Raw genomic sequence first — 27,770 nt, 5'->3', positions numbered from 1 at the left:
AAGATAACAATAAAGCACAAAGTACTCTCTGGCTGGGCATGGTGGCTCACGCCTATAATCCCAGCACCTTGGGAGGCCGAGGCAAGCGGATCCCTTAAGGTCAGGAGTTCGAGATCAGCCTGGCCAACATGGTGAAACCCTGTCTCTACTGAAAATACAAAAACTAGCTGGGTGTAGTGGCTCACGCCTGTAGTCCCAGCTACTCAGGAAGCTGAGGCATGAGAATCGCTTGAACCCAGCAGGTAGAGGTTGCAGTGAGCCGAGATCACACCACTGCACTGCAACCTAGTGACAGAGCAAGACTGTCTCAGGAAAAAAAAAAGAGAGAGAGAGTTACCTCTTTTGGATTTATCCAACTTTGACAAATGAGGCTGGTTAAATAAAAGCAAGCTTCAAAGTTTAAGTAAACTTTTTTAAAAGTAGAAAAATCTTTATGGCATATTTCTATTTGGTCATTTTTCTTAACTGGGACTCTGACTTAGGGCCCATAGTTTGTACTATTTTATCACAAGTAAAAAATAAGGTATTTCTTTAGAATTTTAACCTTAAAACATGAGCCTTTATTTATATGGTTTTATATACGAAACCTTAAAACATATCATCAAAGAATAGCTTAAACAAAACAAAAACACAAAAACATCCTCCCACACCAGAAGGCAAATTTTGCACTGCCTCAAAACCAACCAGTTAGGCAGGTAGCCAATATGCTCTGAGAAGCGGGCTGGGTGCAGAAAGGGAACCTAGTATCTGTCCTCAAGGAACATGCCATTCCCCCTCCCCTCCACCAATGACTAAGAAAACAAAAAAGTTGACTTTTCATTTCCTTAGTATTAACAGAATTGTTCATTTCCCCCTTGCTCAGACATCAACACTTAATGCGAGGAAACATATGGGAAAATTTCTTATGTGGCTTGGCTTATAGCCAGGAGTACTTCCACTTGAAAGGTAGCACCTGTGGCAATTATACTTTCAAAACATTTTGAATTAACTTTAAAACTGGAATTGCTCAGTTAGAAACAGTCTACACTTTTTTCTTTGGAGATGGAGTTTCCCCTTTTTGCCCAGGCTGGAGTGAAGTGGCACAATCTCGGCTCATGCAACCTCCACCCCCCGGGTTCAAGATAATTCTCCTGCCTTGGCCTCCCAAGTAGCTGAGATTACAGGTGCCTGTGACCACGCCCGGTTAATTTTTGTATTTTTTAGTAGAGACAAGGTTTCACCATGTTGGCCAGCTGGTCTCAAACTCTTGACCTAAGGGGATCTATCCACTTCCGCCTCCCAAAGTATTAGGATTACAGGCACGAGCCACCGCGCCTGGCCAGTCTACACATTCTTTAAGAATGCTACGAATTTCACCCTCACCTAACTTTTTGCCTTTATTATTATTATTTGAGACAGAGTATTGCTTTATTGCCCAGGCTGGAGTACAGTGGCATGATCTTGGCTCACTGCAACCTCCGTCTCCTGGGTTCAAGTGATTCTCGTGCCTCAGCCTCCTGAATAGTTGGAATTACAGGCACCTGCCACCACACCTGGGTAATTTTTGTATTTTTAGCAGAGACAGGGTTTCGCCATGTTGGCCAGGGTGGTCTCAAACTCTTGACCTCAAGGGATCTGCCCACCTCAGCCTCCCAAAGTGCTGGGATTATGGGATCGAGCCACTGCGCCCGGCCACTTTTTGCCTTTTATGACACTGTTGCCCTCACCAGTTAGCCAGAAGACACAAAATCACAAAATCTCCATTTCTTCCCCAGACCCTGAAAACTTGGACCTGTTTACAATACTGTTCACATGTAGACATTCGCTCCTTTATTGCATGAAAAAAATATGCAGTTCTGGCTGGGCACTGTGGCTCACACCTGTAATCCCAGTACTTTGGGAGGCCGAGGCGGGCGGATCACGAGGTCAGGAGATTGAGACCATCCTGGCTAACACAGTGAAACCCCGTGTCTATTAAAAATACAAAAAATTAGCCAGGCGTGGTGGTGGGCGCCTGTGGTCCCAAGCTACTCAGGAGGCTGAGGCAGGAGAATGGTGTGAACCCGGTAGGCGGAGCTTGCAGTGTGCCGAGACCACGCCACTGCACTCCAGCCTGGGCGGCAGAGCGAGACTCCGTTTCCAAAAAAAAAAAATGCAGTTCTTTCCGTGTAAATTTTGGTCTGTTTGACTAAATTATCATTCCCTTGACATTTACTACAAAGGCAGATTCACTAATACCATAAAGCATTACTTTTAAATGCCTTCATGAGGACCTACTGCCTTTTACTAATTTTTTCATTTAATACACAATAATTTCCTGACACTGTGAGAACAAAGATTGTAATGACACACACATACACACACACACACACACACACACACACGTATCTTTTTCTACACATAATCTCTCTTCTAATCTCATTCCTAATAAAGCAGTTAAGGCAGCTTTGGGACCTGGTAAGGTAATTCCAATCACTTTATGTTAATTGCGTTTGATCATAGATCACTTTATTTTAAAAATGAAAACTATTCTTGTGTAGTATCCAGTGGTCTGCTTTCATGCTCAATTAATTGAGACGGGAAATACAGCCTTTTATCAATAGCTGTAGGTTACCACTGCTCAAAAGAACTCTGCAAAAGATCTCAAACCCTCCTGCTGAGAGCTTTCATTATTGCCTACTGCCTTTTCTGCCCACTCCCCAACCCCCGACCTCACTTCATCACATTGCACACAACCCATTCCTTTATGCTTGGCATTGTAGATTAGGTAAAAATACAGGAAGAGGGCTCAAGACACAATGCTGATTAACCCTATACACGAAACCTACATTTCCCAGCTGCCACCAGAAAACAGTTGCTCAGAGCTGTCACCTCTGCAGAATTAATCAACATAGATGCAGAATTAACATAGAACAATATCAACACACTCTATATACTAAGCAAAAAATAATATTGTGGTACTATCTGTATGAAAAGTTGCACTCACACTCTGGTTTCTCTCTGAAATCTAAGCCCATTCTCACACTAGACCTGTTTCTCCAGACCTCAGGTCCTGATATCCATGTTCTATCCTTCTGGACTTACTCTTTGTTTGGATATATTTTCTGGTCCTGATTTATATATATATATATATATATATATATATATACACACACACACACACACACACACACTTACTTCATTGTAATATCATACTTTATAAGCTAATTCAAATATTTTGTGGAAAGAGAGTATAAATAAAACGACCATTTTAAAATTATCTTTGTTTCTTTAATAATTATTTTTGAGAATAGATGAAATTAGAATTCTGTCCTAATTCAATATAAATTTCCTCTCTCTATACAAAACTGGTTCTCCATATCTGCGGGTTCTGAGTCTGCAAGGCAGGGTCAGCCAATCTCAAATAGAAAACATTTTTTTTTTTGAGATGGAGTCTTGCTCTGTCGCCCAGGCTGGAGTGCAGTGGCACAATCTCAGTCCACTGAAACCTCCACCTCCCAGGTTCAAGCAATTCTCCTGCCTCAGCCTCCTGAGTAGCTAGGGTGTGCCACCACACCTGGCTGATTTTTTTTGTTTGTTTTTAGTAGAGATGGGGTTTCACCATGTTGGTCAGGCTGGTCTCAAACTCTTGACCTCAGGTGATCTACCTGCCTCGGCCTCCCAAAGTGCTGGGATTACAGGCGTGAGCCACCATGCCCAGCCTAGAATATATTTTAAAACAAAAATAACAGTAACAATAATACAAATTTTAAAACTACAGTAGAATGACTATTTATATAGCATTTACATTGTACTAGGTATTATAAATAATCTAGAGACAATTCAAAGTATATGGGAGGATGCACATAGGTTACATCATTTTATATAAGGGACTTGATCATCCATGGATTTTGGTATCTGAGGGGGGTCCTAGAACCAATCCCTTATGCAAACCTAGGAACAACTGTATAGGGCTAACTCTGTGACTGTGAGAAAGAAGGTGTGTGAATGAAACAACTCTTCCAGTATGTTGTCAAGTAGGCGCTAAAGGGGCAGTAAAAGCCTCAGCATCCTGAGGACAAGCATAAGGATGCTACCCAGAAATAGTGAAGATTCCCTGAAATTATCCTGACATGATTCCAGCACTTCTTCCTGGAGCAGCCTGACCACATTTTCTTGTAAAGGTGACTCTAAAAAGAGGTTGCTGGCCAGGTGCAGTGGCTCATTTCTGTAATCCCAGCACTTTGGGAGGCCGAGGTGGGAGGATCATTTGAGGTCAGGAGTTCGACACCAGCCTGGCCAAAATGGTGAAACCCCGTCTCTACTAAAAATACAAAAATTAGCTGGGCCTGGTGGCGGGCACCGGTAATCCCAGCTACTCAGGAAGCTGAGGCAGGAGAATAATCACTTGAATCTGGCAGGCAGAGGTTGCAGTGAGCCAAGATTGTGCCACTGTACTCCAGCCTGGGTGACAGAGTGAGAGCCTGTCTCAAAATAAAATAAAAATTTAAAAAGGGGCTACAATATCCTTTGGGAAGCACCAGCTTTTGGGCCATGGCATGTCCTTATGGTAGGGGTCACACAAACTCAAATGACCATAGGGTCAGACAGGTAGCACAAATGTCAAGCCACATTTGGGTTAGCAGGCAGGCAGTAACACACTGGAGTAAACTAGTTCTCAGCTCCAGCAAGTAGTTACCACTTGCCTAAGTATTGTCAGACTTTTTCCATTTTTCAAGAGTGGCTAGAAATTCAGATTTTTAAGTGAAACTTCAAGATTCTAAAATAGGAACTAATTCAAATGTTAAAAGTCACTATACAGGCTAAATAAAACTATCTGCAGACCAGATCTATGCCATGGGCCCCACCCAGTCCATGATCTTTGGCTTGAAGAGTTTAGTTACCACACAGCTCACAATGATGGAATGTTTTGTTCCATTAGCACATATGAGAGAAAATACAAAAATCATTTTTCTTTAGCTTCTCTCTAAAGCACGTATTCCTATGGAAGCTCTCCTGAGGACTACTTTTGGCTGAAGTACATATCTTCTAAATTCTTATCTTCTGTTTCATATAACTGCTTATCTCCAAGGGCAAAATCTTTTTAGGAATAAAGACAAAAACCAAACACAGTGCTGAGTGGTATAAATATAATAATTTATACCATATAGTGACTTTAACATCAGCCTTCAAGAAATCTAAAAGAACTTAACATTAATAATATCAACAGTTAGTAGTGAAATCACTAATATTCCTTTTCAAGGTTTCCCAAAGTGTGTTCTGTGGAACTTGGGTCCCTAGGGTTGGTCTGCCAGATAAGCAGTGTTGGGGAAAAGCTGTAGATTATCTTCTCCTTCTTGGAGTTTCATGGCACCCATTAGTGTACTTAATTAAAGGCTCTAAGAAATTCTATAGAAATCTGTTCAGCCAGGCACAGTGGCTCACACCTGTAATCCCAGCACTTTGGGAGGCTGAGGTGGGTGGATCACCTGAGGTCAGGAGTTTGAGACCAGGCTGACCAATATAGTGAAACCCCATATCTACTAAAAATACAAAATCAGTCAGGCATGGTGGTGCATGCCTGTAATCCCAGCTACTTGGGAGGCTGAGGCAGGAGAATCGCTTGAACCCAGGAAATGGACGCTACGGTAAGCCAAGATCGCGCCATTGCACTCCAGCCTGGGCAACAAGAGAGACACTCCGCCTCAAAAAAAAAAAAAAGAAAAATCTGTTCAATGTTGTTTAACTCAGCATTTCTAAAATTATTTCTATAGACCCCATTTTTTGCATGACACCTATTAATACCTACACTTCCAATAATTCTGCCCTAGTATACCTTACTCTTTCTTTTTGAGATGGAGTTTCACTCTTGTTGCCCAGGTTGGAGTGCGATGGCACGATCTTGGCTCACCACAACCTCTGCCTCCCAGGTTCAACTGATTCTCGTGCCTCAGCCTCCCAAGTAGCTTGGATTACAGGCATGCACCACCACGCCCGGCTAATTTTGTATTTTTAGTAGAGATGGAGTTTCTCTATGTTGGTCAGGATGGTCTCTAAATCAGGTGATTTACCCGCCTCAGCGTGAAGTTTTCAGAAACTTCACTCCATCCCAGGCCTTTTCCTCACTTATTTCTTGCTATTGCTCTGAAAAGTTCGCTTCTATAGAGTTTAACTTTAAATGATTAAGAGTATACTAAACTGAAACATTAGATAGCTGTTCAAAGAACTGAAAGTTTTCTGGCTAAACTGTATAAAAGATATGTTACCAAACCAGTTTGGCTATTTTTCTTTTTTTTTTTTGAGATGGAGTCTGGCTCTGTCAACCAGGCTGGAGTGCAGTGGTACAATCTCGGCTCACTGCAACCTCCATCTCCTGGGTTCAAGCGATTCTCCTGCCCTGGTCTCCCGAGCAGCTGGGATTACAGGCGCCTGCCCCAATGCCCGGTTAGTTTTTGTATTTTTAGTAGAGACAGGGTTTCACCATGTTGGCCAGGCTGGGCTCAAACTCCTGACCTCAGTGATCTGCCCGCCTCAGCCTCCCAAAGTGCTGGGATTACAGGCGTGAGCCACCATGCCTGGCCCAGTTTGAAATTTTTATCAATAAAGAGTAAAATAATTATAGCTCCATATAAAAACTAAAGTTTCATCCTACTTAAAACTAAAGGTCATTAATAGGGATACAATTAGGTCAAGGGCTAGGAAAAACAAGACATGCAATATGGGTCTCTTCGTCATCTTTTTTTTTTTTTTTTTTTTGAGACAGAGTCTCACTCTGTCACCCAGGCTAGAGTACAGTAGTACATGGAGTACAGGCATGTGCCACCACACCCAGTTAATTTTTTATTTTTTGTAGAGACAGGGTTTTGCCGTGTTGCCCAGGCTGATCTTGAACTTAGGAGCCCAAGCAATCCGCCCACCTCGGCCTCCCAGAGTGCTAGGATTATAGGCATAAGCCACTGTGCTTGACCTCTACTATGTGTTATTTCTTTAAACAGAATGCTATATGATAACATCATTTCCTAAAATGAAAATTTCATTGACAATTGACCAGAACCTCTTAGCTAAAATTAAATATAAAATGCATTTTTGGCCAGGCACAGTGGCTCACGCCTGTAATCCCAGCACTTTGGGAGGCTGAGGCAGGTGGATCACCTGAGGTCAGGAGTTCCAGACCAGCCTGGCCAACATGGTGAAACCCTGTTTCTACTAAAAAAAAAAAAAAAAAAATACAAAAAATTAGCTGGATGTGGTGGCAGGTGCCTATAATCCCAGCTTCTCGGGAGGCTGAGGCAGGAGAATTGCCTGAATCCGGGAGGCGGAGGTTGAAGGGAACCGAGATCACACCATTGCACTCCAGCCTGGGCAGTGAAACTCCGTCTCAAAAAAAAAAAAAAAAAAAAAAAAAAGAAGCATTTTTGGCCAGGCATGGTGGCTCATGCCTATATAATCTCAGCATTTTGGAAGGCCAAGGCTGGAGGACCACTTGAGGCCAGGAGTTCGAGACCAGCCTGGGCAGCATAGTGAGACCCTGTCTCTATGAAAACCTTTTCAAAATTAGCTAGGTGTGGTGGCTAAAGTGGGAAGATCGTTTAGGCCCAGGAGTTTGAGGTTGCAATGAGCTGTGATTAAGCCACTGCACTCCAGCCTGGGCGACAGAACCAGCCTTTGTCTCAGGAAAATATTTTTGTTGTATCTAATTTAATTACAGGATAAGAGAAAACACAATTTTTTGTTTTTGTTTTCCCTCCTTGCCGCAGCAGGGAGAAAACATATTTGTTTCCCCCCAGCAGCAAGGAGAAAACATTGTTTTTTTTTTTTTTTTTTTTTTTTTGAGACAGAGTTTCACTCTTGTTGCCCAGGCTGGAGTGCAATGGCACGATTTCTGCTCACTGCAACCTCCGCCTCCCGGGTTCAAGCGATTCTCATGCCTCAGTCTCTCAAGTAGCTGAGATTACCAGCATGCATCACCACGCCCCACTAATTCTTTTGTATTTTTAGTAGAGACGGGGTTTCTCTATGTTAGTCAGGCTGCTCTCGAACTCCTGACCTCAGGTGATCCGCCCACCTCAGCCTCACAAAGTGCTGGGATTACAGGCATGAGCCACCATACCCAGCCAATAAGAACGGTTTTTGTTTTTTTTTGTTTTGTTTTTTTTTTGAGAGAGAGTCTTGCTCTGTCGCCCAGGCTAGAGCACAGTGGCACCATCTTGGCTCACTGCAAGCTTCGCCTCCCGGGTTCACACCATTCTCCTGCCTCAGTCTCCCAAGTAGCTGGGACTACAGGTGCCCGCCACCACGCCCGGCTAATTTTTTGTATTTTTAGTAGAGAAGGGGTTTCTCCCTGTTAGCCAGGATGGTCTCGATCTCCTAACCTCGTGATCCACCTGCCTCGGCCTCCCAAAGTGCTGGGATTACAGGCGTGAGCCACCGTGCCCGGCTAAGAACAGTTTTTTACACAAACCTCAAGACTTCAAATTTCTCAACATAACCACATATCCCTACAGCTAGAGTTCTCTCAGTTACAATTTAGTATTTAGATATTCATCTACCAATACATATCGTCAAGCTCATTTTTAACATCTCACTCTGTATGGTCCCTTCTTTAGGTTACAACACTCATCACATGAACATCCTATTGCATAGGATTTCATTTTCATCTGTTCATCTCAAGACAGTTCCAAATGGCAAACCATTTGGTTTCAACAGTGCAATCAGGTGGCCAGCTAGGGAAACCACCTGACCAAAGACCCCCCTCAAAGCCGTATGTTGTTTTTCCCAAAAAGGACCTGGTTCAGAGCTCAGCTACTTCCCCCGTACTCTGATTTCTTTTTTCCTTTTCCTCTTTTCAGTACCCTTCAAACTCAAGCTCTTTAGGAAAAAAGTCTCCATTTTTCTCTCCCCAATCCTACAATCCTTTTAGTCTACATAAATTGGAAAAACAATACTGCAGAACCATCAGGACTGCTCTCCCCAACAAGCAGCAGCACCCCAGCTCATCCTAATAGCCAGGATGAGTCAGCTAAACCTAGGTCTGCTGACATACAGCTGCAACAGCTCAGTTGTAGTGGTGATGAACTCAGACCCACCCCAGCTGTCAGCAATTCTATTTTAAGCATCACAGACTTCACAAAATGACTGGATTGCCCCAGCAATATCAGAAATAAACTAGTTTGTGGCCGGGTGTGATGGCTCACACCTGTAATCCCAGCACTTTGGGAGGCCAAGGCAGGTGGATCACTTGAGGTCAGGAGTTCGAGACCAGCCTGGCCAACATGGTGAAACGCGCCCCCCCACCCCCGCCACCCCCACCCCGTCTCTACTAAAAATACAAAAATTAGCTGGGCGTGGTGGTATGTGCCTGATATCCCAGCTACTTAGGATGCTGAGGCAGGAGAATCACTTGAACCTGGAAGGCGGAGGTTGCAGTGAGCCGAGATTATGCCACTGCACTCCAGCCTGGGTGACACAGGGAGACTCTGTCTCAATAAGTAAATAAACTAGTTTGTGGTTTGTGAGGCATCTTTATCTCTTCCATGGCATAAGGAGTTGGTTTATTATTAATCACCAAAACTAAGAGCCACAACAATAATTGTGGTTTAGACTCTTTACAGCACACTGATATTGGCATCTCATTTCAACATAATTTTGACCACATAGCTCCCTAACAAATAGGTCAGCCAATTTCAGGAGTTTAGATGCTATCTATTATTCTCAAGTGCTGAAGAGGAAGAGATGCCTTCCCTGCATCTTCTGGGGGTAGTGGAGAGAAAGGAACAGCTAATCAGAATCTTTAGCCTTAATAAGACTTCTATATCCTAGGTAGCTCTATGGGCTTCAGTCAGACCTCCGTCAGGCCTCAAGGCAAAAGGCTGTTAACTCTCACACTCAGACTATTCCTCCCATTCCCTAGATACAAGTAGTCTCCAAGTAGAAATAGAAAATCTTCATCAAAATAGCCAGGATTCTTCCTAGACAGGGAGCCAAAAGTAACCCTAGGAAACTCTTCCACGTCCTCCTTGGATGCTCTAAGTCCACCTCAGGTTTAGGAAACAGTCCAGGTACAAAAAGGAAACTCCTGCCCCTGTCACCAGGCTGCAGAGCCTATTATCTGATGCAAGGAAGCTATAGGCTTTACAACTCCTTTGGGACCTTCAGTTACTGATGAACAATTCGAACAATTCGGTATACTGTTTCATAAGGGCACTCAGTGAAGAAATAGAGCATGCATAAACTGCCCTATGAAAATGGTTATGTATATCTTTGCACTATATTTGATTTAATAAAGCCATTATCAATTAAATGTTATGCCCAGAAGACTCAAGTCAACACTTCTCTAAAGGCTTTTCTGACTGCCTCAGAAACATCTGCATACTCTGCCCTTTGAGCACTCTCCCCATCACAACTACTCCCTCTAATACTTCTATCCAGCTATTTTAACTTTCAGGTTTTCAGAGCATCTGCAGCTCCTTAGGTCACTTACTGGTCATATGTCTATTTCCCTCTATTGGACTCTAAGATCCTCTAAGGCTGAAACCATATATTTGTGTGGATCTCAACTGCCCAGCACAGTGCCTAACCATTAGTGAGTGCTCTGTGCAAGTTTGGTGTGTAAACAAATGTTTTCCTGAGGTGCTGACACTGGTGTCACAAAACATGTCCAGCAGCTGCTCTTCTACAGCTCCCAGATCACTCTCCTCACTCCACTGAGAGCTACCTTCCAGGGGTAGGAAAATAGGGTATATTTGGTCACCAGTGGATGCCCAAGGTCTTGGGCTTAATGAATGCAAATTTCTGATGCCACTAGGTGAGACCCACTCAATGATCAGAATTATCTAGTGTTCATCATCACTGTTGATGCTGCTTCGTCACTCAGAAAGCACAAACATGATAGCCGATTCCCTTTTGAAAGAAAAATCACTTTTGAGCACTTACATTGCACTACTATGCTAGGCATTTTACAGTCACACTTAAACAGCACCACACCATATGCTCTAAAAATTATCCCTGCTTTAGAGCTAAGGAAGCTAAGGATCAGAAGAGTGAAGTCATCTTGGAACTGAACTCCAGGTTTATAAAACAGTCTACATGTACTCTTTCCACTAAAATCATGTTGTGTGCCTGCAAGGCTCCCTGTCCTCCAGGCTACTGGCCACCAGTCACAGCTTCCAGATAGGCTCCTGGACAAGTCAGCATGAATTTTTACTAGTGAGTGATTAACCACTCTTTTTTCTCCAAACTCTTTATGCCTATTTGCAATGCATCAAGAAATGACCAATGGACATTTGTTGGACCTACTAACAAAACTAGCAGTTAGCAAAGCTTGAGAAAAATGAGTTATCAGTGAAACTAGCACTGTAACCAGCTATTTTAACTTTCAGGTTCAGTCTCAGGCAATCTTGTACTCCAGCCAGACAACTTTGTCCAATGTCTACATAAATGTGAACTTTCAGCTCCATGGTACTAGGACAAGGATGTTGTTACTGGCATGCTGATTACTAAAACTCTTGAGAGGAACGTACACATAAAAGTTCAGGTTACCTAAGTTTTTCCTGGAAAGATGCCTATTCTTTGAACGAGCTTCATGGAATACTAATTCCACAGGAATCTGCACGAGTATCATCCCCAAAGCAGGTATGTAAAATGCTGGATTAAACAATTTTACACAAATGTATATATCGTAAGACTTCTCAGAACCTTAATATATCAATGTTTCCCAAATGATTTTGGCTAAGGAAACTTTAATTAAAAGACAAAATGGATATACAATGCACAAAGTAAGTGCTCAAAAAATGACACCTATTACCATTATGAGGAAACCGTTTGTCAACGATCCTCTCAAGAGATTAGTCTTTGATGGGACAAGTATTCTTCAGAACACACTCTGGAAAACACTGAACATTATCCCTTAAGGGGTGGCATTGGCTATTTTGTCCACTAGCTACCATTTAGTACAATGGAAATGCAACATTCCTTTTTTTCTTTTTTTTTTTTTGAGACAGAGTCTCATTCTGTCATCCAGGCTGGAGTGCAGTGGCACGATCTCGGCTCACTGCAAGCCCCACCTCCCAGGTTCACACCATTCTCCTGCCTCAGCCTCCTGAGTAGCTGGAACTACAGGCACCCACCACCACGCCCAGCTAAATTTTTTGTATTTTTAGTACAGATGAGGTTTCACCATGTTAGCCAGGATGGTCTCAATCTCCTGACCTCATAATCCGCCTGCCTTGGCTCCCAAAATGCTGGGATTATAGGCGTGAGCCACCACGCCCGGCCAGAAATGCAACATTTTTTAGACCTCCTTGAAAAAAAAAAATACAGCTTCCAAAGATTCAAGCACTAAGAAACTCTGGACCAATTTGCAGATTCAGAGACCCACGGCAAAAAAAAAATCAAATGTATAATGAATAGGAGATATTTCTCTCACTTTGGAAAAGAAATTCCTTCTTTGAAGAAATTCCTATGATGGAAGTTGTCCAAACCATGATTTCTTTCTTTTCTTTTCTTTTTTTAGAGAGACAGGGGTCTCGCTGTTGCCTATGCTGGAGTGCACTGGTGTGATCACAGCTCACTGCAGCCTCAAACTCCTGACCTCAAGCAATCCTCCTGCCTCAGCCTCCTAAAATGATGAGATTACAGGTGAGAGCCACCGTGCCCAGCCCCAAACCACAATTTAGACCAAGAATTCAAGAAACAAATAAATCAAGATCAGAAATGCTAAAGATTTCCGAGGTGGGATATGACACACATGCTGAGATGGCTTAGACGTGAATTCTAAGATGGACATAAAAAACCAGATTCAAATGGGCCAAGATAAAATTATAGTTATGTGTTAAGAGGTACTAAACAAAGAATGAAATACCTTTAGTAAATACAACACAAATGAAGGACTGAGACAATCAAGGTGTTCTATAACTTAGTCTCTATCTATTTTGCCCAATTTAATTTCTCTCTATTCCCTTTCATATATTTGTGCTCCATCTAACCAACCTAAATATTCTCCATTCATGTCACACCATTTCCCATTTTTGTGTTCATGTTTTTGCGTTTCTCTGAAATTTTTATTCCCTATACTTCTACCCTTCCCTTGGCCAACTCCACATTCTCCTCATCCTTCAAGCCTAATTCAAATGAACTTCATCCAGGAAGTTTTCTTTCATCATTCTAGGTATAGATGAACTCTCCAAAGTATATAATCTGTATCTTATTCTTTTGTTTTATCTTCATTACCTTGGCAAATATTTGAGAACCTTTTATGTGCTAGGTTCTATAGGCACTGTGTATTTATATACTTGTTTTGTGGGTTTTTTTTTTTTTTTTTTGAGACTGAGTCCTGCTCTGTTTCCCAGGCTGGAGTGCAGTAGCCCAATCTCAGCTCACTGCAACCTCTGCCTCCCGGGTTCAAGCAATTCTCCTGCCACAGCCCACCAGTAGCTGGGATTACAGGCGTCTGCCACCATGCCTGGCTGATTTTTGTATTTTTATTTTATTTATTTATGAGATGGAGTCTCGCTCTGCCGCCCAGGCTGGAGTGTGATGGTGCAATGTCGGCTCACTGCAACCTCTGCCTCCTGGGTTCAAGCGATTCTTGTGCCTCAACCTCCCGAGTAGCTGGAATTAGAGGCGTCCACCACCACACCCGGCTAATTTTTGTATTTTTAATAGAGACAGGATTTTACCATGTTGGCCAGGCTGGTCTCGATCTCCTGACCTCAAGTGATCCACCCAGCTCAGCCTCCCAAAGTGCTGGGATTACAGGCATGAGCCACTGCACCCAGCCTATACTTATTTTATCTATGCATTATACTATTAACCTTTTTTTTTTTTTTTTTTGGCTATTCCCTCATTACCATTTAATTAACTTTTGGACACAAGATTTTATATCAACTCACAGTATGTTCTGATTCATAGTAACCAGTACTGTGCCTTGACCATGGCAGGTACTCAAACGTGGTCTGAAGGAAGGCACACCATTTTAAAAAGATGGCTCTAGATGGGGCTGGAGATAGCTACGATAATAGGTAACATTCACGATACATGATGTGAAGATCAAGGAAGGATTCATGAAAGAGATGGCATTTGTGAGGAGTCTTTAAGGGTAGGCATTAGAAACTGAAATGGGAGGCCAGGTGCGGTGGCTCATGCTTGTAATCCTAGCACTTTGGGAGTCCAGGGCGGGTGGATCACCTGAGGTGAGGAGTTCGAGACCAGCTTGGCCAACATGGTGAAACCCCGTCTCTACTAAAAATACAAAAATTATCCAGGTGTGGTGACACATGCCTGTACCTGGGAGACTGAGGCAGGTGAATCACTTGAACTCAGAAGGCAGAGGTTGCAGTGTGCTGAGATCACGCCACTGCACTCCAGCCTAGGCAAAAGAGCAAGACTCTGTATCAAAAAAAAAAAAAGAAAGAAAAAGGAAGGAAGGAAGGAAGAAAGGAATCGAGATGAGAGCATAGATATTTCCGTTTGGTTAAAATATGGGGTTCAGAAGGAAAGCAGAAAAGGGCAAAGTTGGAAAAAAATTGAAGCTAGACTGGGAAGGTCTTAAATAGCTGGGAAAAGGATCTGGACTGCTTTTGTAACCAAAGAGGAGTGACTGAAAAGTGCTACAGATCCCACTCATATACAAACAGGGGGAGGAGGAAACACCAGAATGACAGACACATGGGACATAATTAAAAACTGAAGAATTAAATTGGCCTTTATTTCCAGATTCCTTATTCTTACCATTCTTTTCAAATTTGTTTTTCAAGTTTTAAGTGGATGACCACATTACCTGAGCAATAACATAAAGAACGGATCCCCACATAAGCATACTTTAGTTTGGTAATATGGTTTTTAAATTTATAGCAAAATCACTCTGTTGTATTTCAGGATATAGAGAAATTGTGATCGTGCTATAAATAAATCATAAGGAGCAGGAAGCAGGAAACTCCTCTGATAATCCTTTCAAGGTGTTTGCTATCCCACATCTCTGGCCAACATGTTCTAGAACCTTAAATAGCTCCTTCTCCACCTTCTTTTCAAGATTACTCTTTTTCAGCCCCTATCTCTGCTAGACCTTCTAGGTCCCTTGCTCTATTAGCTTGCTGTCTTGAACCTTCAGGTTCAATCTATTAATATAGTCAAAAAATAGAGTCACTTTGATGAGAGGGACCACTGTGCACAATGTCTGCCTGCTTCACTGGAACCCTTGCACATGGACACAGCTGTCTTCTGATATGCCTGGGATACCTGAGCTATGAAACTCCTCTTACCGGAGAAGGAAAAAAAAATCATAGATCTAGAAGCTCCTCAATACCTCCTCTTGCTCTTGCCAATTTGTCTTCCCATTCTTTGGAACTGAGGAAGTCAACTAATTAGGCCATAAATACAGTTCCTTCTGCAATCTTTCAGGACCAGACCTATACACAGAATAGTCTGAGTTGAGTAATTTAATAAGAAGTAGTCACTGATGAAAAATATCTCCTTAATACAACCTGAAATCCACAAATTTGGAATTCGAGTTAAAAAAAAAACAAGTATGATCCTGGACAAGATAGGTGAAAGGAGACCTCACTATCAGGTTCTGCATTAGAAAAACAATCTGATTAATCTATTCCAAAGGGAACAGGAGTTTGAGGGGAAACGATGAGAAAGAAAGATAAAGGGTAGAAAATCTGCAAGGTCATTTTAGAACATGGTGTATTTCCAAGAAGAAATCCAGGGAGGGTCAGAAAAAATGAAACAACAGAACAAGGGCACTGGGATCCTGAAAGGTAGAAAATAAAGGCTAGCCAAGCCAAAAGCTTGGAGCAAGGAAGCGCCATGGCTCAAAAAAAGTTTGGTGAATGAGTGCCAAAGGTTGACTTTGCCTTGAGCTACTGCCAAGGTCCTCATTTACTTCCAAAGGTTCAACACAGTTCTTACTTTTTTTCCCCTCATGGGAGCATGCACAATGAGGTGGAATGTACCAGAACCTAGGTAGGGACATATGAATAAATGAGGCGGGGGGTGGTGGTGGGGTGGTAGATGTGGAGCTAAAACCAAGTAAGAGAAGGTTTCAAAAATAAGAGACAAAAGAGTGGAACCCAAAATAGGATCCAGTTCATTAAAATTGCAGGTGTTTGGGGACTTTTAAGTTTCCTATCCTAAGTTTTACTAAAACTGTTTATGCTGGAAATTCTGAGTATGCCTGGGTCAAAGAAATGTGTGATTGGCAGTCGCCATTCAGAATTCACCAAGCTACAGTAAAACTGCTGCACTTGGGCTCAGAAAATGAAAACTGTAATAAGGCAGAGTTTGCCAAAACACAAACAGTGAAAGTTAGTTTCCCCATAAATATTTCCAAAACAGATAATTCTACTAATTATTTTCAAAAGTCCTTCAATCCAAGGATAATATATGTGTTTCTACTAAAAACACTCAAGAGTAATGGCATTGTCACCACAACACCTCCATCTGACCCCTACTGCTGCTCACTCCCTGCTCAAGAGACACCCTGTCCAGCTGAAGGCTTGTCCCACAAGGCATATTATTCTCCTTCCCTACAGAGCCAGTGACATGATTCTTCTAAGGTATATAAACTCTGTGTGTTCATCTCTAGCTTCTTAACCTGCATGGACTAACTATTTCAATGTGTACTACTATCCCTCTGCCTTTTTATGTAGAAAAATTTATTTCTAATCCTCTCCTACAGTGTGTGACCTTAAACCTTCCTAGCTCACTCCAGCTTCTCTCCAACTGGCATGCCAGTAGCAGAGGCTCTCTGGAGGTTGAGAATTTACCTCTCAGATATCTGACCCTACTAAATTGGGTACAGATTTTTTTTTTTTTTTTTTTTTTTGAGACAGTCTCGCTCTGTCGCCCAGGTTGGAGTGCAATGACGCGATCTCGGCTCACTGCAACCACTGCCTCCCGGGTTCAAGCGATTCTACTGCCTCAGCCTCCTGTAGCTGGGATTACAGGCACATGCCACCACCCCCAGCTATTTTTTTGTATTTTTAGTAGAGAAGGGGTTTCACCGTGTTAGCCAGGATGGTCTTGATCTCCTGACCTCGTGATCCACCCGCCTTGGCCTCCCAGCGTGCTGGGATTACAGGCGTGAGCTACCGTACCTGGCTGGGTACAGATTTTTTGTGTGTGTGGAGGGGGGCTTGTTTCTTCTTTGGGTACAGACTTTCCAAACTCATACTACTCCAAAATTTGGCAACAGTCTCCAAATTTGAAAATTACAGTGGCACTTTTATACTGGCTAAAATCCTTGCCTCTTTTTCCACATCATTTGCTTACTCTCCAATGAATACTCTCAATATCCCCATTCTTTAATAGTTCTCTCTTCTGCTTTAAGTGCTGCACTCTCCCCTTTATAGGTGGTCAAGTCTCAACATCATTTTTTAGCAAACAGTTGTAAACCCTGTTCAAGACGCCATCATCCTTCTCAACAGATATTGCCATGTAGCTGAGTTCTAATCTTGCTCCATTGAATCCTATGTAGGACTGACAACATTAGCCAGTTAAATTTGTACAAGTATCTGACCTCTACCAAATGCTTTCACATTCATTTTCCTCTTATCTGAGCCTCTCAACAACCCAGGGAAGAATGATTATTCTTCCCATTTTCCAGGTGAGGAAACCACAGTCCAGCAAGGATTAGATGATTTATTCAAAGCCAAGCAGATATTTCAATGCAAGAGTCAACACTCAAAACTTCTATATTCAATCCAACTATTTCCCCATGTACATTTCTGAAAATAAACCTAGCTGCTAAGTAGGCCCCACACTTCCAGTGCTAGTCATACAGAGGCCGCTGCAGGCCCTGTGGTATATACAGCTCTGGTCTCTTGCCCACTCTGTGTCATATTTTTACTCTATTTGCCACACCTAGCACCAAGCCTTGACACACAAACTCACCTCACCCTACCCCTGCCAACTTCCCACAGATCCCTACTTCTGTCACATAAACGAAGTTATTTTATTCTGCTCTGGACATGATCTTGCCCCTTCTCCACTGATAGCTCTTCTGCCAGAGAAAGGACACAATCTTCCTCCTTTATCCAGTGACTTACTCATTCATACCCTGGCTCAGAAGCCACAAACTCTTCACCACAAACCCTGTATTATGGTTTTAGCTCCACGTTCTCTGCCCTTCTCCTCTCCTGCTCTGTTGAAACTATCCATTTTAGAGTGTAAGCTCCTGACCCAGAAGGCTCTATTTAACTAGCTGAGGGTACCACCCAGCACAATGCCTTGCATTCAGAGGCACATAAACATCAACAATTATGACCTTTTTCAAAAATAAATAACTCCTGTCCTTGATCTGAAATAATGACGGAAACCAGCTGCCAAAACCGCTAAGAGCATTATTTACCTCAATTCAGAATTTCTGAATAGGAATTAGCTTAAAAGAGCTGTAAGTGAAAGACAAGGACATATTTGTTTACACACAGTCCCAAAGGTATAAAATGAAATACTGAGTAATTTGTTATTAGTTTCCCATCACCAACCAAAGTCCAACTCTACTGCATAGCAAGGCCAAGCTGGGTAAGAGGATCCTAGTTACCAGCATTTCCATTATCAGAAAGAGGAGGTCAGCTATTCCAACAGCATATGTGCTCTGGAAAAGCAACAGCTGGCCATATATTACTTACTGGCTTATCCTTGATGGTGGGGCTTGACACACACAGGTACAGTTTCCCATCTTCTTCTAGGCAGGCATCTATCAAAGCTTGTACCGAGCTTTCCTCCTGGAACAGCAGAAAGGCATAGCCTTGGGGAGAGCAAAAACAAAAGGGTGGAGGAAGAATCAGTACATTAAACTCAAAGTACCAATTACAAATTACCTGTTGTTTCATTTTGGCAAATTCTTACTAAAATCTAAGAAGTTCAAGTGGGACAAAGGGACTTTGTCCAGGAACTAAGTTAGGTGCTCATTGATATTATCTTGTTTAATTTTTACAATTACTCACAGGAGCAAGTTTAGAACACATCTATGGAATTTCCACTAAATACATCTGGTTATCCTTAATGAGGGCAGGTGGACTCACCATTGGCCTTAGCCACAACTAACAAGCAGCCAGGAAACAAGCACCACCTGCTTTCCAATTTCTACAACGCTCTAGGCTGGCCACATGCCACAGGGATAAACCTTGAAAATATTACGCTAAGTGAAAGAAGCCAGACAAAGTATGTCCAGAACCAGCAAATCTATCAAGACAAAAAATAGATTAGTGGCTGCCTAGGACGGGGAAGCTGGAGGGAATAAGCACTGAGTTTCTTTTTGGGATGATAAATTTCCTAAAATTGATTGTGGTGATGACTGCACAACTCTGTAAATATGCTGAAAACCACTGACATGCACATGTCACATTGGTGAGTTGTATGGTATGTGAATGATATTTTAACAAAGCTTTTTTAAAAAAAGCTTTGTTGACACACAAACACACACACAAAAAGCTTCAAAAAAAAGTTTTTAAAAGGGCCAACAATAAGCTGGTGTGCTTTTGCCTGCTCTTTCTGATGATGGTGCTCTGCTTCTCTAAGAGATACCCTCTTGGCAGAGTACAGTAGGTCTAGAAAAATGGACATTAGCTGCAGGATTTCCATAGACACAGCCAGTTTTGTTCAGTTTAATTCCATAAGATTTACCAAGTAACTGATATAAGTGGGACATATCCATGGTTTATGAGAATACTAAAACGAGCAAGACCAGGTTCCTCTTCTTTTTTTTTTTTTTTTTTTTTTTTTTTTGAGATGGAGTCTTGCTCTGTCACCCAATCTCAGTGCAGTGGCACAATCTCTGTGGTATGATCTCGGCTCACTGCAACTTCTGCCTCCTGGGTTCAAGCAATTTGCGGGCCTCAGCCTCCCGAGTAGCTGGGATTACAGGCACCCGCCACCACATCTGTCTAATTTTTGTATTTTTAGTAGAGACAGGATTTCACCATGTTGGCCAGGCTGGTCTCACACTCCTGACCTCAAGTGATCCATCTGCCTCGGCCTCCCGAAGTGGTGGGATTACAGGTGTGAGCCACCACGCCCGGCCCCAGGTTCCTCTTGTAAAGAAACTTATGAAGTAGATGAAACAAACATTTAGACAATTAACTCCTCACTACAAAGCTGAGGGAGATAAGTGGGGACAAAATGTGTCACTGAAATCATAAGGAGCAAAGGCCCAACTTGGGAGAATCAGCAAAAACTTTAAAGAGAGCAACAGATATTCAAGGGGCCACCTGTGCACTTGTGGCCACACTGGCATTCATAAATGATGACTAAGCAAAGGCCCATCATGAACTAGTCTAAGCTTTCAACTTCTCTACAACCCTGCTAGCTTTGCTAAATCTCTCAGCTGTCATTCCTCAATTCCCAACTCTGCTACTAACCTCAAAGGAAACCATCACCAATACTGTTCTTCTCTGGTACATTGCATATCAGAAGAATGTAAATGGCAAAGAAGGATAAGAATCCCCACATACAGAAGATTCTCACACATCAGAGGTGTTTAATTCATAATCAACTGGCTAAGAAGCAAAGCTCTCTGGAGTCCTGGGCAACATGTAATGACAGTGGCAATGGATAATGGCTATTCATTTTTAGCGTTTTCTCCAACTCCCCATCTACTATACAGAGCATTCAAGCAAATATAGCAGAAAAAAAGACCAGCCACTCCCCAGCATAGCAGGCAGAAACTAACACACAGGAGAAGGCACCAAACTGAATGGGCAGCCATGTAGTTGCAAGAGAGAGACTGCTAAGGTTTTAGGACCCAGAGCTGTTTTCTGGGGTTTGGTCTCATGCTGCATAGGTCAGAAGATTCTGTAGGTGGCTAGTCAGGAAAAATAAAACCAGACTGCGAAACTAGAAAAGACAATAAATACATCATTTCTTCATATCCTCTTTTGCAAACAGTATTGAACTATCACCAGGTGCCAGGGAATCTTAAAAATTCAGTGTTTTCACTTAATATGAGGACATTAATTCTACTTACTAAAGATAATATTAGAGATAAGGTGGGTTAAAAAGTCCAAATATCACAAAGAGGAGGTCTCAGCAGGATCTTTCAAACCTCCTGTCTTACCAAGTTAAATACTGGTACAGATATCCACAAAGATCATAAGCATATTGAACATCCTGCAGTCAGAGTACTCCATCTATGTATATACTGTATTATGTACACATCAAAAAGGCCTGGTGATAGGGCATGCCCAGTGAATTGGGGCTTTCTCTTATTCCTTGCCTCATGAAGGCCTCCTGGCTGACTCCATTTTTCCTTCACATCACTGCCCACCCTCTGCAATCTTCAACATCAAATCCAGTTTTGCATTGACCTTGGGCATCCAAAGAAAAGGCGGTTGTCTCCCTATAGCAGCTGAGTAGCTCCCACAAAAGCATGCAGATTTTCACTTAGGTCCATCTCACAGCCATAAAATATCTACACTGGCAGTAGATAAAAACAACTGGGAGTCACAAGTAAAAGCCTGCTACAAATACTATTATCAAGAGAAATATCTATAAACAATTTCTCCTTTCCCAGGAAATGGTCCATAACAGTTTACCAATTTCTTCAGGATGGCTCTTTTACTATAAATAATCCCGTGTCAAAACAATTATCTTTACTCTGAAGTCACCAAGCTGCCATTTTCTGTAATGGCAATATTCTCTCAGCACTGTAGATAAGAGATATGGCTGAACTCCCCCCAACCCCCAAAATCTGGGCTGTAGTTCAACAATTTCTTCTAACTCTACTTCCCACTTTAGGCCTTCCAACCAAAACAGAATTCACCAGAAACACCCAAAATCACTCTTGAAAACAATTTTATGATATCTTCACCTGCTAAAACACCTTCTGATACTTCAAGGTCAAGCAAACCCAGATGACAACAGAAATCAGAGGATTTTTTAAAATCAGGAAGAATCTTTCAAACACATTTCCCTTTTGATCTTGAGAAATTTAAAGTCAAAGTAAACAAAGTAGAAAAAGATCCCTTCAAGAATAACAAGGTCAGTGTGAAGCGGAAATTCAACCAATGATTTACTAAAAGGTAAATTGCACATGGTACTAGGAAGTGTTCTGGACTAGGAGACAGAAGGTCTAGATTCGGGTACAAGTCCTAACATTTACTAGCTGTGTGATAATAACGGCTAATAGCTAACATTTATTGAGATTTACTATGCACCAGACACTGTTCTAAGTGCCTTGTGGACATTAACTCATTTCGTCTTCACACACACCCTACGTGGTAGGCTCTATTTTGAATTCTGCTTTATATTTAAGGAAATCACACAGAGTGATTAAGTGACTTGTTCAAGATCACCCAGTAAGTGGTGGAACCATGAACTTGAATATTAACATTTCTGAATCTTGGCTCTCTTCTCTGTCAAATGAAGAAACCAAATATTTGTCCCAATTACCTTACAGAGATGTAAGTTGTAAGATAATGTATATAAAGGTGTTTCATAAACTAGGAAGTCATGTGAGTATTGATTTTTCTTTTACTGCATTTTCAATTATTTCTGTAATAGATAAAATTAAAGTTGAGTTTTTGCATATGGTCTCATTATAAACATTAGAATTCAAATTAATAATATGCACTTTCTATTTTGCATTTGCAAGCATTTGGTGAATAAAGAGAAGTAACCTAGATACTGAAGAAAAGCCCTAATTAAAGTTACTTGAATGACAGGCTGAATATTACTGCAAACAAACAATAAAGTGACTGAATATCTGCTTTCATATATGATTAGCCATTTCCCCCACAAGAATGTCAGATGTAGTATTATTTTCTGATTTTAATATATTTTAAAGTAAAAGCCAATTATGCCTATAAATAGAGCTTCTCTATTAGTTTGAAAGGTATTAAAAAAAAAAACTTGGCCAAAAAATTATCAACTTCCTCTGCTCTCTCTTGCCCTCGGACCTAGTAACAGATAATATGATTATAAAACTCTTCCAGTTTCAGAAATGGTAACCTGAGGAGTATGTGGGGGCTTCAGTGATGTGGCAAGCTATGAGAGGCCCTCAGCTCCAAGCCAGTCTATGAAATCAGACAGGGCTCTGGAGGGAACAGGAGCAGTTCCTAGTCACTGTCACCAACACAACCCTGAGTTACAGGTGGAATGGATGGCCAAAAATTCCTTGCTTTCCCACTGATGCCAAACAGGTTGGGGAAGAAGGGTAGAACACTGAGGGATTTTTTTTTCAACAATCCTAAATTGATCAATGCAATTTTCTGGGAGAAAAAGGAACACCAAGGTTTGGGGAGGAACTTAATTAGGATAATTCCATTTCATTGGCCAGGTGTGTGAAGTGTAAATTTAATTAAAATATTTTTTTCTTTTTGTTTTTTTGAGACAGAGTCTCACTCTGTCGCCCAGGCTGGAGTGCAGTGGTGCGATCTCGGCTCACTGCAACCTCCGCCTTCCAGGTTCAAGCAATTCTCTGCCTCAGCCTCCCGAGTAGCTGGGATTACAGGAGCCCGCCACCATACCTCGAAAATTTTTGCATTTTTAGTAGAGACGGGGTTTCACCATCTTGGCCAGGCTGGTCTTGAACGCCTGACCTCATGATCCACCTGCCTCGGCCTCCCAAAGTGCTGGGATTGCAGGCATGAGCCACCATGCCTGGCTGACTTTTTTTTTTTTTTTTTTAGAAGGAGTCTCGCTCTGTTGCCCATGCTGGAGTGCAGTGGTATGATCTTGGCTCACTGCAAGCTCTGCCTCCCAGATTCAAGCCATTCTCCTGCCTCAGCCTCCCGAGTAGCTGGGACTACAGGTGCCTGCCACCACACTCGGCTAATTTTTTTGAATTTTTAGTAGAGATGGGGTTTCACCATATTAGCCAGGATGGTCTCGATCTCCTGACCTCGTGATCCGCCCACCTCAGCCTCCCAAAGTGCTGGGATTACAAGTGTGAGCCACCGCACCCAGCAGCGATTTTTTCTTTTAATATTGGAGAACACATTAAGTATAACAACCTCCAAAATGTTCTTGGCTACCTTTCAAAAACAAAGCTTCCTGATCTCTTAAATACATAATTTTTCATGTTATAATTTTTTAATATTTGATACCTAGTACAAATTATCAACAACTCTACTACCACAACTATTAGGTACTAAATGCTCACAATGTTCTAGGCACTTTGCTAATAAATATTTTACATGTCAGCTCATTTTATCCTCACAGTAACTCTATGAGATAAATACAGTTGTTATTATTACCATTTTACAGATGAGGAAAATGAAGCTTGGAGAGGTTAAGGGAATTCTCAGATTAAAACCCAGGAATGAAATCTGGAATTAAACCAGATCAGTTTCCAGAGCCCATTAATTTATACCATCTCATCTAAAATGGCAAGATAAACTTTTAAATATCCCTAATAAAAAACTTGCCTTTAAAATGTCTTTATGACAGTCACCATTTGACAGTTTTGTTTTGTTTCGAGATGGAGTTTCGCTCTTGTTGCCCAGGCTGGAGTGCAATGGCGCGATCTCGGCTCACTGCAACCTCTGCCTCCGGGGTTCAGGTGATTCTCCTGCCTCAGCCTCCCGAGTAGCTGGGATTACAGGCATGCACCACCACGCCCAGCTAATTTTTGCATTTTTAGTAGAAATGGGGTTTCACCATGTTGGTCAGGCTGGTATCGAACTCCTGACCTCAGGTGATCCACCCGCCCCGGCCTCCCAAAGTGCTGGGATTACGGGTGTAAGCCACCGTGCCTGGTCTGACATTGTTTTAATAGCAGTAAGTGGTAACCCTGTGCTTTAGTCCTATAATTTAAGGCCTATGTAGATATAACTGCTACAAAGCCCACAAAAACTATATTAAAGGATATTCTATAAAACAATGGGCATGGACTCTTCTAATGATATAAAAGACAAAAAGCCTAGGGAACTGTCTAAATTAAAGGAGATTAAAGAGATATAACAACTAAATGTGGAACCCAAGATGGCTACATTCTTGCTGAGACATGTTGGTCGACATTGCCTCCGAGCCCACTTTAGCCCTCAGCTCTGTATCAGAAATGCTGCTCCTTTGGGAACCAGAGCCAAACAAGAGATGGAGCAGTTCTGGAATAAGAACACAGGTTTAAACCGTCCTGTATCTCCCCACGTCACTATCTACAGTTGGTCTCTTCCCATGGCGATGGCCATCTGCCACCATGGCACTGGTACTACTTTGAGGGCAGGGGCCTCTCTTTTTGGCATGTCGGCCCTGTTACTCCCTGGGAACTTTGAGTCTTATTTGGAGCTCATGAAGTCCCTCTGTCTGGGGCCAGCACTGATCCACACAGCTAAGTTTGCACTCATCTTCCCTCTCATGTATCATACCTGGAATGGGGTCTGACACTTGATGTGGGACCTAGGAAAAGGCCTGAAGATTCCCCAGCTATACCAGTCTGGAGTGGCTGTCCTGGTTCTTACTGTGTTGTCCTCTGTAGGGCTGGCAGCCATATGAAGAACAGAGGTTCCCAGCATCATATTCCTACGCATTATTACATTCACCCATCTGTCTGTTTGTCACTCTTATCTCCAGCCTGGGAAAAGTTCTCCTTATTTGTTTAGATACTTTTGCGCTTTCAGATCCCCTTGGAGCAGTAGAGTACCTTGTAGACCATAATAGTGGAAAAGGGTCCAGTTTTCCCCTTGTTTCTAAAGATGGGGTGGCTGCAAAAACTCCCCGTTTTTGCCCACAACTTGCCTACTCTGGGACTAGAAACAGTTATTCTCTTTCCATATTGGCCTCTGATTTGTGCCAAGGGTCAGCTTTTGGCTCCTTCTTCCTGAGACAGTAGAAACAATACCAGCTCTGTGGCTTCTGCCCTGGGGACTAGGGGTGAGGCTTTGGGTCCCACTGCCTGTGGGTTGCTGGCTTAAAGGACAATTCTGTTCATTGGTGAGAGCCCAGGCTATTAACACCTATGCAGTGTTATTCAAAGAAGAGAGGTGAGGGTGGAGGGGAGTTAGTCTATCCCAGCTAGAGGGAGATAAAGAGGGCTAGTTAGTTCTTGGAGCAGCTGCTTTGAGAAAGAAATATATATAGCTTTTGACACAAGAGGAAGATCCAGAAAATTATCACTGAACATATTAAAGGTTATTTATTTTTCTTGCATTTCCAGAAAACCCTCTTAATTTTATGCTTTCTCATCCAAGTCATGCACCATTTTTTTTCGAAACTAAATTAAAATACTCATTAAAGAAAAAATCTAAATGCAAGTTGTTATATCTCTTGAGTGGATCTTGGATTTAAAAAAACAAACAAATTGCACCAGGCGCGGTGGCTCACGCCTGTAATCCTAGCACTTTGGGAGGCCGAGGAGGGCAGATCACGAGGTCAGGAGATCGAGACCATCCTGGCTAACACGGTGAAACCCTGTCTCTACTAAAAATACAAAACAAACAAATAAAAAACCAAATTGCTAGGCTGGGTGCGGTGGCTCACACCTGTAATCCCAGCACTTTGGGAGGCTGAGGAGGGCGGATCGCGAGGTCAGGAGATCAAGACCATCCTGGCTAACACGGAGAAACCCTGTCTCTACTAAAAATACAAAAAATTAGCTGGGCGTGGTGGCGGGCGCCTGTAGTCCCAGCTACTTGGGAGGCTGAGGCAGGAGAATGGCCAGAACCCAGGAGGCGGAGCTTGCAGTGAGCTGAGACTGTGCCACTGCACGCCAGCCTGGGTGACAGAGCGAGACTGTCTCAAAAAAAAACAAAAAACAAACAAAAAACAAACTGCTGTAAAGGACATTACTGAAACAATCTCGATATTTCTTGTTCTCAGGAGATATGTGCTAAAATATTTAGGAGTGAGAGGTCTACAATTTTTTTTTTTTTTTTTTTTTGAGACAGAGACTTACTCTGTTGCCCAGGTTGCAGTACAGTGGCATGATCTCGGCTCACTGCAACCTCGGCCTCCCAGGTTCAAGTGATTCTCCTGCCTCAGCCTCCTGAGTAGCTGGGATTACAGGCAAGTTCCACCACATCTGGCTAATTTTTATATTTTTAGTAGAGACGGGGTTTTGCCATGTTGGCCAGACTGGTCTCAAACTCCTGACCTCAGGTGATCCACCCGCCTCGGCCTCCCAAAGTGCTGGGATTACAGGCGTGAGCCACTGTGCCCAGCCTACAACTTATTTATTTACTTATTTTTTTTTAGATGGAGTCTTGCTCTGTCACCCAGGCTGGAGTGCAGTGGTACAATCTTGGCTCACCGCAACCTCCACCTCCTGGGTTCAAGCAATTCTCCTGCCTCAGCCTCCCGATTAGCTGGGACTACAGGCACGTGCCACCACACCCAGCTAATTTTTTGTATTTTTAGTAGAGACGAGGTTTCACCATGTTGGCCAGGATGGTCTCGATCTCTTGACCTGGTGATCCACCCGCCTCGGCCTCCCAAAGTGCTGGGATTACAGGCGTCAGCCACCACACCCGGCCTACAACTTACTTTTAAATGGCTATTGGCGAAATAAATAAATAAATATATATATATATAAAAATAATAGAGAAAGAGAGACAGAGAGAGCGCGTGAGCGAGCATGCAAGCACAAATGTGGCAAAATGCTAACAATTGGTGAATCTAGAAGAAAGCTATATAGGTGTTCACTGTATTATTCTTAGAGCTTTTTTGTAGGTTTGACATTTTTTAAAATAAAAATTTGTGGAAAAAAAAACTACAAGGTCTCCCATTCTAAAAAGAGGTGTGTAGTTTTGTTTTTGTTTTTTTTAAAGAATCAACAACCAAAACAGCATGGTACTGGTACCACAACAGAGACATAGATCAATGGAACAGAACAGAGCCCTCAGAAATAATGCTGCATATCTACAACTATCTGATCTTTG

At 42.3% G+C, this 27,770-nt stretch overlaps 1 protein-coding gene and 1 pseudogene across 14 annotated transcripts in view; one reads left to right on the top strand and one right to left on the bottom strand.

The window, feature by feature from the left end:
- The window catches only part of CPEB3 (cytoplasmic polyadenylation element binding protein 3), a 241,514-nt gene that overhangs the window by 42,841 nt on the left and 170,903 nt on the right, over window positions 1-27,770 (bottom strand). For all 14 annotated transcript variants that reach the window (XM_032136767.2, XM_058436214.1, XM_058436213.1 and 11 more), the window contains one exon: window positions 18,588-18,706. In XM_032136767.2, coding sequence (XP_031992658.1) covers window positions 18,588-18,706 — 119 coding nt within the window. The remainder of the gene's footprint in view (window positions 1-18,587; window positions 18,707-27,770) is intronic.
- LOC116457555 (succinate dehydrogenase cytochrome b560 subunit, mitochondrial-like) lies at window positions 24,810-25,389 on the top strand (annotated as a pseudogene).

This window comes from Hylobates moloch, unplaced genomic scaffold (assembly GCF_009828535.3).
Source record: "Hylobates moloch isolate HMO894 unplaced genomic scaffold, HMol_V3 SCAFFOLD_3, whole genome shotgun sequence".
NCBI classification, from domain to species: domain Eukaryota; kingdom Metazoa; phylum Chordata; class Mammalia; order Primates; family Hylobatidae; genus Hylobates; species Hylobates moloch.
The sequence above is the reverse complement of the archived record's forward strand: the minus strand, read 5'-3'. Positions and strand labels throughout refer to the sequence as shown.